Raw genomic sequence first — 12,258 nt, forward strand, 5'->3', positions numbered from 1 at the left:
TGATGATGACGATGATGATGACAATGACGATGATGACCCCCGACCACTAATGACATAGTCATGACGGTGCCTCTGTTTGTCACACTGCTTATCACAGTAGGGCAATATTGCAAAGCAATGTATCCACAGCATGTAGAAAAGCTGAATTATGAATTAATTTTCAATCCGTCTGTGCAGCACATGTGCTACTTCTTTTCAAGCAAGTGATAATTACTTTATCCTGTATTTGTGTGCAGATCTGACGAAGAAGCTGCATTCTGCTGAAGGCAAACTGAGACAGGAGACAGCTGGCACTCATGAAGAACTCGTCAACGAGGTTCAGGTAAATCAAGGGCCATAGGTAGCCCAGTTGTCACTAACTCCCATAGGTAGCCCAGTTGTCACTAACTCCCATAGGTAGCCCAGTTGTCACTAACTCCCATAGGTAGCCCAGTTGTCACTAACTCCCATAGGTAGCCCAGTTGTCACTAACTCCCATAGGTAGCCCAGTTGTCACTAACTCCATAGGTAGCCCAGTTGTCACTAACTCCCATAGGTAGCCCAGTTGTCACTAACTCCCATAGGTAGCCCAGTTGTCACTAACTCCCATAGGTAGCCCAGTTGTCACTAACTCCCATAGGTAGCCCAGTTGTCACTAACTCCCATAGGTAGCCCAGTTGTCACTAACTCCCATAGGTAGCCCAGTTGTCACTAACTCCCATAGGTAGCCCAGTTGTCACTAACTCCCATAGGTAGCCCAGTTGTCACTAACTCCCATAGGTAGCCCAGTTGTCACTAACTCCCATAGGTAGCCCAGTTGTCACTAACTCCCATAGGTAGCCCAGTTGTCACTAACTCCCATAGGTAGCCCAGTTGTCACTAACTCCCATAGGTAGCCCAGTTGTCACTAACTCCCATAGGTAGCCCAGTTGTCACTAACTCCCATAGGTAGCCCAGTTGTCACTAATTCCCATAGGTAGCCCATTCTTTTTCACAGAGATCGTCCTTGGGGTACATATTATGCATTTTCCGGCTGAAAAATGTCCTGTGACAGTTGTATCAATGTTTTTTGAATAAAAAGATTGAACAATAAATAAACTCTTTTATTTATTATACGGACCCTACCTCACGGAGTTACCTCCCTTAGCGCATGCGCACCAACTGGGTAGGCTCCTAGACCCGTATCATCATTCCTTCTGCTGTCACTGCTGTGAACAGACGTTATATGTAACCATTCATGAGCCGTTACAGCGCTGAATACGCTATGTCTGAGACACCACCTGTATGTTTGGTCTTTATTTGCCTAAAACAAGGAACAGTAAAGCTTTACAGTTGGTTGTTTCATAATTGTGACTTTGTATTAATTCAAAATCGCGAACTTTCCGTGGTTTACGCAAGTGTTGCTCTGCCATGGCGGGAAGTTTAGCGTGCCGGCGTGGTCGTAATATTGCGTATTAAAACCAACTATTACTTTTCGTGGTAACCTTCGCGTATTTTTCAATGTTTTCTCGTGTTTATATGCTGCTGGCGCCGTTAACTAACATGCTTGCGTGTTTGTTTTCAGGCCTTTTCATCCTGTTAGGTCTGTGGGGGTAGTATCCCCGGGCGACAGTCATAAACTGTGTTGCCTGTCTGGAAAAGGCGGGACCACGGCGCTGATTCCTGCCCTATTTGTCTGGCCTTTTCCCCGGGCCCAGAAGAGGCGGCCCGATCGTTGTTTTATCGTGAGATCGTGGCGGGAGGGACCTGGCGCAGGGTCCCCGTCTAAAACAAAGCGAGCGTCAAAAAGGGAAAAAATCCGAGGCCCTTCCCCTCTCCTGCCGCCCAGTGGTTTTGACATGTCGGTAATGGAATCTATGTTTCAGCAGCATATGGCCTCCGTGAAGTCCGCCGTTCGGGAGTCGGTTGGAGGTCTCCGGCAGGAGTTCCTCACCCACTCGGACGGGCCGAGAGTCGAGGTGGGATCGCCGGGCTCGGCTCGATCCCTCAGCCTTGAAGGCGTCTGTAGATCCGTTGCCTCTGGCCCGGATCCGGGCCCTCGGCTGCTCGAGGAGAGGAGGTGCTCCCAGTCCCCTCTCGGAGTTAAGCGCAGGAGACCGTTGAGTATTCCTGGTATTCCGGTCCTTGCGCACCGCCCCATGAGGCGGAGGCACCAGTTCTGCCTGGCCTGCCTCCAGCGTCACCGGGACGGGAGTCCACGCGCGCCCGGCTGGCTGGCGTGGAGCCGTCTGTCTGTTCTTCCCTTCCTGTGGTTCCTAAGCTAGGCAGTCCACGGGTCGGGGTTAGGGTCCTCTTACGGAGGAGACCCAGCCACCGGACTTCGGGCTCGGCGCCGAGTCAATGGAGCTTGGGGAGGTTGAGGAGCATGGCCGGCGGCTTCCGTTTTGCCGACCTTGCGGGAGGTCCGGCAGAGAAATTGCGAGGGCCTACCCAGGCAGCGGTGCCTGCTGGTTGCGTGGACTTCGACTGAGTTCCGCTTGCCAGGCGGCGTTTGCCCCTAGGCAACCCACGCATGAGCGCAGCTCCGCATTCTGCCGCCGTTGGTCACCGGGTGTGGTCGATCCCCTCTTGTCTGGTGCCCGATGCGGTTTGACTTACGGATCTCGTGCTTGGCGCTACCACTTGGGGAGGATTCCCTGTTCGTTGTGCCAATTGTAGGCGAATGTGTGTTCACTTCCGTTAAGCCCTGGGGAGGCTCGGCTTCCTCGGGCAGCTCTCGGCTGCTTTCGGCAAAGCGCCTTACTCCACCTTTGCCCTGGCGAGGCATCCCCTGCTGACGCGCGTGCGGACCCTCTGAGGAGGTCTGCGGGCAGCGATGCAGCAGGTGCGGGTGGTGGTCCATGAGGCCTACCTCTCCTCGGTTCAGAGAATGCGGCCCTGGGCGGAGGGCATGCTGGCGGCGATGTCGCCGCATGTCGATGCTGCTCCGTCAGCTTTCGGAAGTTCAGGCTCACCTGCGCGTAGCGACTCTTTGCGGTCTGCTGCGTCGGCGGTGATGTCGCGCCAGTCATGGGGATCGCCAGGCTGTGGCTGTCGGCGTCTAGGTACTTTCGGCAGCAACACAGCAGACCTTGCTGGCCCTCCCTTTCCGTCTGGGGCGACCCTCTTTCCCGGGGCCCAGCAGGTCATCACGGGGAGGCTGCGCTGCAGCTACCTCCTTCAAGGACTCTAAGGCCTTGTTGGAGCACCAGCGGGTGTCGCCCCAGCGGCTCCCGTGCCACCTTCCTCCGCCGGGGGTGCAGCCTACACCCGAGTCTGCCGGCTGGCCGGCGCTTGGTAGGGTAGTGGCGGAGGAACAGGTCCGCCAAGGGTAGGGGCAAGGAGCAGTCCTCGACTAGCTCCCAGCCTTTTCAGCGGTAGCGGGAGGTCTGCCCGACCTCCGTTAACCCATCAGGCTGCGCTCAAGCCGTGTGTCGCGCCCAGTCAGCTCCGCTACCGGGTCTACACCGCAGCTCCTACCCATATCCCAGTGGGAGGCCGCCTCTCTCTATTCCTGCGGAATGGGAGAAGGCTACCAACAACAGCAGGTGCTGGCCGCGGTCAGCATAGGCCATCTCCCACTGTGGGCGAGTCCGCCCGACTTCACCGGCATCGTCGCACTCCGGTGCCGTCATGTCAAGCCAGAGGCGGACATATTGCTTGCGGCGAAGTTCAGGCTCTGCTGGACAAGTCCGCAATCGGCGCATTCCACCGGGGAGAGGAACAGGCGGGATTTTATTCCGCGTACTTCCTGCGTCGAAGAAAGGCGGCGGGTTCCGTCCGATTCTCAACCTCAAGGGGTTGAATCGCATGCTTTCGAAGTACCATCCTTCAAGATGGAGACACTGCGCTTCGGTGATCTCATCTGTTCAGCCCGGCGATTGGCTCCGTCAATCGACCTAAAGGATCGCGTATCTGCATGTACCCATACATCCATCGTTCAAGCAGTACCGCCGGTTCTCTTACGGCCGGGATGTATTACCAATTCAGGGTGCTCCCCGCCCGGCATATCGACTGCCCCAAGGGTGTTCACCAAGCTCATGTTAGTCCCAGCTACCCTAGCTTCGGCTCGCCAAGGAAGGCGTTGTTACCCTTACCTAGGCGACTGGTTGCTCGGAGCACTAACACAGCCAGCGAGTCAAGATGCTACTCACACAGTGATAGACATTCTAACTTCGACTGGGGTGGATCATCAACCTCAAGAAATCCGACCTGGTACCCACCCAGGACTTGGTTTTCTTGGGTAGCGATTCAAGCGAACAAGGATCTCGTTTCCTTGTAAGCCCGACCGGGTCACCAGAGTTAGGAGATGGTATCTTCATTCCTCTCCCAGCCCCAGGCACCAGCACGGACTTGGCTCCGTCTACTGGAGCCATATGGCGGCGGACGATCTCTGTAGTGTGGCGGTTGAGGATCGTCCCATACAGCAAGCTTTGGCTCGGCTGTGGACTCACCGCGGAGGATCTGGGCGCAGTCTCACAGTCCCAGTGGTTGACACCTCACCTTCAGTGGTGGACAAATGTCGGGGAATCTCACCAGGGGTTCCCCTTGGAAATCGGCGCCAGCTCTCACAGTTCAGACCCGATCGTCCCTCACGGGCTGGGGGTGTTCTGGGCAGTCTGTCGGCTTCCGGACTCTGGTCGAAGCGAAGCCCACCTTCACATCAGCGTGTTGGAACTGAGAGCTGTGCGGTTGGTATTGGCTTCAGAGAGCATGTCATTGGCCAGGTAGTCCGTCTTCAGTTAGACAACCAGGCGGCCATGTCGTACATCCTGAAGCAGGGGAGGCCGCGGTGTCCCAAGCTCCTCGGGAGGCGTGGGACTTTCTCCTCTGAGTGCGACCAATGCGATTGTCAGGTACTCCCTGTTTATCTCCGGGGCTGGAGAGCGTGCGAGCAGATCGCGGCTCTCGCGGATCCTGGCCCTTGCAGTGGATGCTTTCGACAGGCAGATATTCACAGTAATCTCCCAGTTATGCGGGTGCGTTCGAGGTGGATCTGTTTGCGTCGGCGGGGCGCATCAGACACCGTGTTCTGCTCGGATACGGACCCAGAGGCGTTGGCTGCCGGCGCCTTCCTGCTGGATTGGGCGGGCAAAGTGCTCTGGGCGTTCCCGCCGTTACCACTCATTCCCGTGTCCTTTCACAGCTGTCCACCCAGCCAGCTTCGGCTACTTGTGCTACTGGCACGCTTTGGCGTCACAGAGCTGGTTTCGGTAATTCTCAGGTTTCTGGCTCAGCCTCCTGTTCTATTACCTTTGCGACCCGGACATTCTCACTCAGAGCGGGCCCACCCAAATCCCGCAGTTCAGTGGGTGGCTTGGCCTCTGTCAGGTCTAACCTCGAGGCAGCGGAATTCCTGCAGCAGTTGCAGACACAATTCTGGCCGGTGGGATTGACAAGCGTTCAATGCGAGGATAGGTGGTCCCGCTATGCGGCGCTGGTGTTCAGATAAAGGGGATTGCAGATCCCTTTTCTGCGGATTTAGTCAGTATTGGAGTTTTGCAAGCTCGTTTGGAAGAAGGCCTGGCGGCCGACCATTGGCGGCTACTCCACGCTATTTCCACTTTTCACACCCCTGTCGATGGTGCTCTTCTGGGGCAGCACCCTCTCGTCTGGCGCTTTCTGGCTGGCGGAGCGGATTCGACCTGCTCTCAGGCGAACCAGTCCACCTTAGGATTTGTCGATCGTGCTTTCGATTGGCTGTCGGTCCCACTTTCTCACACCTATCGGCTATTTCCATTCAGTTGTTGACCTGGAAGCTGTTTTCTGGTGGCGGTAACATCTGGTGGTAGAGGGTCGGCGATTTACATGCTATGTCGTCCGACCGGCTGACTGTGTTTCCCGCGGATCGTGTCAGTATTAAGCCTCCCAGATACTTACCGACCGAAGGTCGATCCGCTTTCCATGTGACAGCTCTATCGAACTTCCTACTCTTACCCAGCCTTCCACACGCCGGGGACCACTCCTCGAGCACTCACCCGTTGGATGTCCGTAAGGCAGCTCAAAGTCTATATCAAGCGAGCGCGGGGGATCCGTGCGGGTACCCAGCTGTTCTGTTATTCTGACGGTGGCGGGAAGGCTGGTCTGCCCAGCGAGCAAGCAGACTTTGTCAAGCTGGCTAGTCTGGAAATGTATTTGTGCGGCTTATCAGGCTAAGGGCAAGCCTCCCCTGAGGGGTTGAAGGCTCACTTTCGGTCAGGGCAGTAGCGCCTCAAAAGCTTTGCATCGGCACTCCCCATTGAAGAGATCTGCTCCGCCCGCTATTTGGAGCCGGTAAACGCGTTTATCACGGCATTATCAGCTCGATCGCATTCCGTGTCGTCGCGAGCTTTGGCCGTACTGTTCTCTCCAGTGGACAGTGTCCTGCCACCCTGACGAGTGAGTCTTGGTTTATTGGTTTGTTTTGGGCTACTGTACAATAATTCCATTATTGACATGTCTGCTACTGTGAGCTCACTCAGAGAACCTGTACCCCCTTCGATTCTCTCACGGAGTTACTATATCGTTAGTGAGTGGTATTTTGCATTCCCCTCACGATTGCTCTCATGTAGCCACTTAGTGGGTGGGGATTCATTGACATTAAGCACTCGTGCAATGTCTCATTATGCTAGAGAGGTAGTCTTTGAGCACAATTCCTCCCTGTCAGTTCCCCTCCCATAATGCCTCTCGGCGAGGCGAAACTGGGACAAGTGACAGGTGAGTGTTATGGCGTCTGTTCAATTTTTTCCATGATCACGATCGCTATATTTGTGTGTGCTTGGACAGAATTCCCTCCTCCCTGGCCTCCGGTCTTTGGGAGTCTGTGTTTATGCATAATATGTACCCCAAGGGCGATCTCTCTGAAAAGAATTAACCAAACCTGCAGAGGTTTTCAATTCTTTGAAGAGAGTAGATCCTTGGGGTAGAAACCTCCGCCTCCCGCAATTCTGTTCACTGATAAGAATTCAGCAGAAGGAATGATGATCACGGGTCTAGGAGCCTACCCAGTTGAGTGCGCATCGCTAAGGAGAGGTAACTCCGTGAGGTAGGAGTCCATTATAATAAAAATAAAGAGTTTATTTATTGTTCAATCTTTTTATTCAAAAACATTGATACAACTGTCACAGGACATTTTCAGCCGGAAAATGCATAATATGTACCCCAAGGGCGACTCTCTTCAAAGAATTGAAAACCTCTGCAGGTTTGGTTAACAGCAACCAATGCTTGTTGTGAGAGATGACTAATGGGATCGGGTGGTCAGGCTCACTGACTTGGTTGACACATGTCATTGTTTCCCTATTGCATAAACTGATGCTCATGATGTCGACCACTAGATTGTATTGTCCACCATGTTAATTATTCAGAAACCAATGTCATATAGCGGGAATATTTTGGAGTGTATCATCAAACAACAAACAAAGAAACACAAAAAACAAATCATTACACATGTGCTCTTTATGAATTAATATTAACTCAGACAGACAGACTGACAGATTGTTTTATTTCCATATATATGGCCTGCTTTACAGTACATTTCCACCTGCTTTTATTTGATGCTTGTACAGAGCTCCAGATAAGATTTAGCTCATGTGGGTACTGTACCCACGGTATATTTTTGGAGTGGGTATTATGAATGTTGAGTGGGTATTTCATTTTCTGTTACCCACTGCTTTCAAATATGTGCGTACTTCAGTCAATTTACTCACCTAGGTATTATTTCATTGAGTAAGTTTACTATGCAGGTATGTTCTGCCTTATGTCATACCTAATCAAAACCAACTTAAATATAATGGAAATGATTTAATAAAAAATCACTCATCCTATACTGACAGTACAACACTTGTCCTATACTTACAGTACAACTTGATAGCAATGGATGTCTTTTTCATTCACATGGCGATTTTTATAAATATATTCGATGCGCATTTGTTTTAAACTTTTTGGGTATTTAACATTTTAAATCTTAATTGAGTGCATAACAATTATTTTCAATCGCGTGTGGTGGAAATTTTATATGCATATTTTACCCGGATACGCAGCTTATCTGGGCCTCTGCTTGTAAACCATTAACAGTCATACAGTATTGCCAGAGGGTTTGTAAAATATCAACATTTTTGCATAATGTATAGGCATAGAATCCTTCTAAAATAACATATCACATGTGTTGAACATACTGATAATTATGTAGAGTGTACGAGGAAGAGGGCTTGGTTCTGGTTGAATTACATTAGTCCCTTACCATTACCGCTTGTTTGATATCGTGAGGTACAGCTTTACATGTTTGACTGATTGTTCCAGAGCTTGAAGGATCAGCTGGCTGAATGTGAGACGGAGAGGTCAGAAGCTTTTGCTGCCTACAATTCAGTACAACAGGCACAGGAACAGTCGGCCAGCACGATCGAGGTGAACGTCTGACGGATCTAGCAGTTTTACATATAAGAAATCCTTATTGACAGAAATTCAGTCCCAGAAATAATGTTATCCTATTTTAAAAGATATATCTACAAATGAATAAATAAACTTAAAGTAGGTAAGTTACCATGTGACATTATTGTGGATTACCTCGATATACGATTTGTACACGTGACTGTTGCGGTTAGGCATCTGACGTTGTGTGCTGGCAATTAGGTGCCTGACTCTGAGGGTGTGGGTTCGAATCCAGGATGGGACTCAACCCCCAAAAAGTACTAGAATTTGTACTTCACTAAGAAAGTGTAAATCCATATATAACATATGTTGAATTTGACCACTTTCTAAATGGCATTGTGTAATCATGTTGAAGAGTAGTTGTCATGCCTGTATTATTCGTCAGGATCTCAAGACACAGCTGACAACTATGAAAGGGGAGAAGGAGCAGATTTGTGCCAAATTTGTGGCTTTTGAGAAAAAAACAAGGTGAGAAGGATAGACCTTCAAGGAGTTTACAAATTCATATAGACAACAAAGAAGGCTTCTGGACTATATCTGCAGTAGATCAAGTCCTTGTTGGCTTTTAATCAGTGCTTCATGATCTCCACAACCTATCAACAAGAATCACCACATTTCCTGCCAATTTATTAATGACACTACACAGTGGTTTAATCTGCTTCAGAGATTGGTTTGATCCTCATGCCAAACATGTAAAAAGATGGTACTTGTTGATACCCTGCCTGTTGCTGATAAAACAAGGAATGGCTGGCTTAGAGTCAGTACACTGTGTCTGTGTGGGGTATCTGTGCAGCTTGATATCTCAGTGGGTTACCACTTTGAGCTAGAATGGAATGATAGTAACAGCCAACACACATGTATGAGTGGAATGTCGGTGGTTTGATCTCCTAAGGTTCTTAACGCTTATGACTATTTAAGTGAAATAATCCTGGTAAAACCCAATTACACCTCAACCTGCTGTCCGTCACCTCACCTCATCTGACCCGATCCCACTTTACCTCACATTACTTTGCCTCACCCAAATCCACCTCACCCCTCAATATACCTCTGCCTCACCTCATCCCCAGCCTCACCTCACCTCATCCCCAACCTCACCTCACCTCACCTCACCCAACCCACCTCACCCCTCAAAACACCTCACCCTACCCCCACTTATCACCTCACCCCATTATCATCCCATACCCAACCGCACCTCACCTCATCCCCAACCTCACCTCACCTCACCTCATCCCAACCTCACCTCACCTCACCTCATCCCCAACCTCACCTCACCTCATCCCCAACCTCACCTTACCTCATCCCCAACCTCACCTCTTCTCATCCCCAACCTCACCTCACTTCACCTCATCTCCAACCTCACTTCACCTCATCCCCAACCTCACCTCACTTCACCTCATCCCCAACCTCACCTCACCTCAGCCCCAACCTCACTTCACCTCATCCCCAACCTCACCTCAACTCATCCTCAGCCTCACCTCATCCCCAACCTCACTTCACCTCATCCCCAACCTCACCTCACCTCATCCCCAACCTCACCTCTCACCTTCACCTCATCCCCACCTCACCTCATCTCACTTCACCTCATCCCCACCTCACCTCACTTCACATCATCCCCAACCTCACCTCACCCCATCCCCAACCTCACCTCACCTAATCCCAACCTCACCTCACCTAATCCCAACCTCACCTCACCCAACCTCACCTCACCTAATTCCAACCTCACTTCACCCAACCTCACATCACCTCACCCACCCTCACTTCACCCCATCCCCAACCTCACCTCACCCAACCTCACCTCACCTAATCCCAACCTCACTACACCCCATCCCAAACCTCACCTCACCTCACCCAACCTCACCTCACCCCTGAAAATACCTCACCCTACCCCACTTGTCACCTCACCCCAACATCATCCCATACCCAACTTCACCTCACCTCATCCCCAACCTCACCTCACCCAACCCCACCTCACCCAACCCCTACTTATCACCTCACCCAACATCTTCCCATCCCCAACTTCACCTCACCCTCAGAACACCTCACCCAATTCATCCCCACCTCACCTCACCTCCCCTCAAAACACCTCGCCTTACCCCCACTTATCACCTCACCCCAACTTCATCCCATACCCAACTTCACCTCACCCCTCAAAACACCTTACCCTACTCCCATTTCACCCCAACCTCACCCCATTCCCAACTTCACCTCACCCCTTCTCCAAACTCACCTCACCTTACCCCATTAGGATCATGGAAAATGTTTGTATTTATAATTGTTAATATAGAAACTGTGGAGCCTAGTCCTACTCAGATCTTGTAAAATGAACCACACTTGGACTTTGATGTGCTCGGTTCTGTGCAGGATCTGATGGAGCAGATGGAGTGTATGCAGATGAAGGACTCGACGTTGACCTCCACCCTGAAGTGTATGCAGGAAGAGCAGACGAAGTTTGCAAATGACAATAAGGTGAGCATTCCTCCACAGGATCCATGTTTGAAATTAGATATTCTGCTTGTGTGAAAATAGGTTAAATTGTAGCACAGCCTAGCACAACAGTCAAAATTGGGGAGTCAAACATTAGACAACATAACAACTGGGACATAGGAAATAGTCTTGACTCATTATACCCATCAGGGGAATCAAATCCGTGTCTTACCAGTTTGTTTGTAATCTGTGATAAATCCCTGGAAATATGAGTGTATAACACCTATTCAATTGTGTATTCAGGACCTTGCAGGACAGGTAGCCCGACTGACCGAGGAGCGTGATGACCTAGTACGTCAGATCGAAAACCTGAGTAGTGCTGACCAGCAGAGACAACAGCAGGGAGAGAAGAATGACATGGAGGTAATCATCTTTAACCTTTTCGATCTGATCTCTTTCTTTCTGAAATTGCCCCGACAAACGGCTTTTCAAGAACACCTGTAAGCACATAAAGCACACTTTCCGTTATTCTCACTGATCATTATGTTTCTTAAATCTGAATAGCTTGTTCACGCCAATCATTCAGTTGTTTTCTTCAATTTTTTCATTGCAATGTGTTTTCAATCATTATTGATGCTGTCGTCCATTACTTGTCTTGATTTGTGATCAGGAAACTCACATTGTTCCACATTACTCAGGCTATAAAGGAAAGAATATGTATTATGTAGAATAATCTACTGGCAACTCTGACTTATAGATACAGTGACTAAGTGTATCGTTACCGTTCTATGTATCAGCTGGGATTGTGGGAAAACAACATGTATCATGGTGACAATATGTATCGTTACAGTTCTATGTATCAGCTGGGATGGTGACAATATGTATCGTTACCGTTCTATGTATCAGCTGGGATTGTGGGAAAACAACATGTATCATGGTGACAATATGTATCGTTACCGTTCTATGTATCAGCTGGGATTGTGGGAAAACAACATGTATCATGGTGACAATATGTATCGTTACTGTTCTATGTATCAGCTGGGATTGTGGGAAAACAACATGTATCATGGTGACAATATGTATCGTTACCGTTCTATGTATCAGCTGGGATTGTGGGAAAACAACATGTATCATGGTGACAAAATGTATCGTTACTGTTCTATGTATCAGCTGGGATTGTGGGAAAACAACATGTATCATGGTGACAATATGTATCGTTACCGTTCTATGTATCAGCTGGGATTGTGGGAAAACAACATGTATCATGGTGACAATATGTATCATGGTGACAATATTACCGTTTCTATGTATCAGTTGGGATTGTGGGAAAACAACATGTATCATGGTGACAATATGTATCGTTACCGTTCTATGTATCAGCTGGGATTGTGGGAAAACAACATGTATCATGGTGACAATATGTATCGTTACCGTTCTATGTATCAGCTGGGATTGTGGGAAAACAACATG

The 12,258-nt window shown here is 49.7% G+C and overlaps 1 protein-coding gene across 1 annotated transcript in view; it reads left to right on the forward strand.

Moving 5' to 3' along the window:
- Positions 1–12,258, forward strand: part of LOC124291209 (GRIP and coiled-coil domain-containing protein 2-like) — a 62,569-nt gene that overhangs the window by 3,688 nt on the left and 46,623 nt on the right. Inside the window, 6 exon segments of the mRNA XM_046728145.1 lie at positions 237–322; positions 8,236–8,340; positions 8,750–8,832; positions 9,029–9,056; positions 10,726–10,830; positions 11,092–11,211. Coding sequence (XP_046584101.1) covers positions 237–322; positions 8,236–8,340; positions 8,750–8,832; positions 9,029–9,056; positions 10,726–10,830; positions 11,092–11,211 — 527 coding nt within the window.

The sequence above is a fragment of the Haliotis rubra genome, unplaced genomic scaffold (genome assembly GCF_003918875.1).
Source record: "Haliotis rubra isolate DU_JTF1 unplaced genomic scaffold, ASM391887v1 Scf486, whole genome shotgun sequence".
Taxonomy (NCBI): domain Eukaryota; kingdom Metazoa; phylum Mollusca; class Gastropoda; order Lepetellida; family Haliotidae; genus Haliotis; species Haliotis rubra.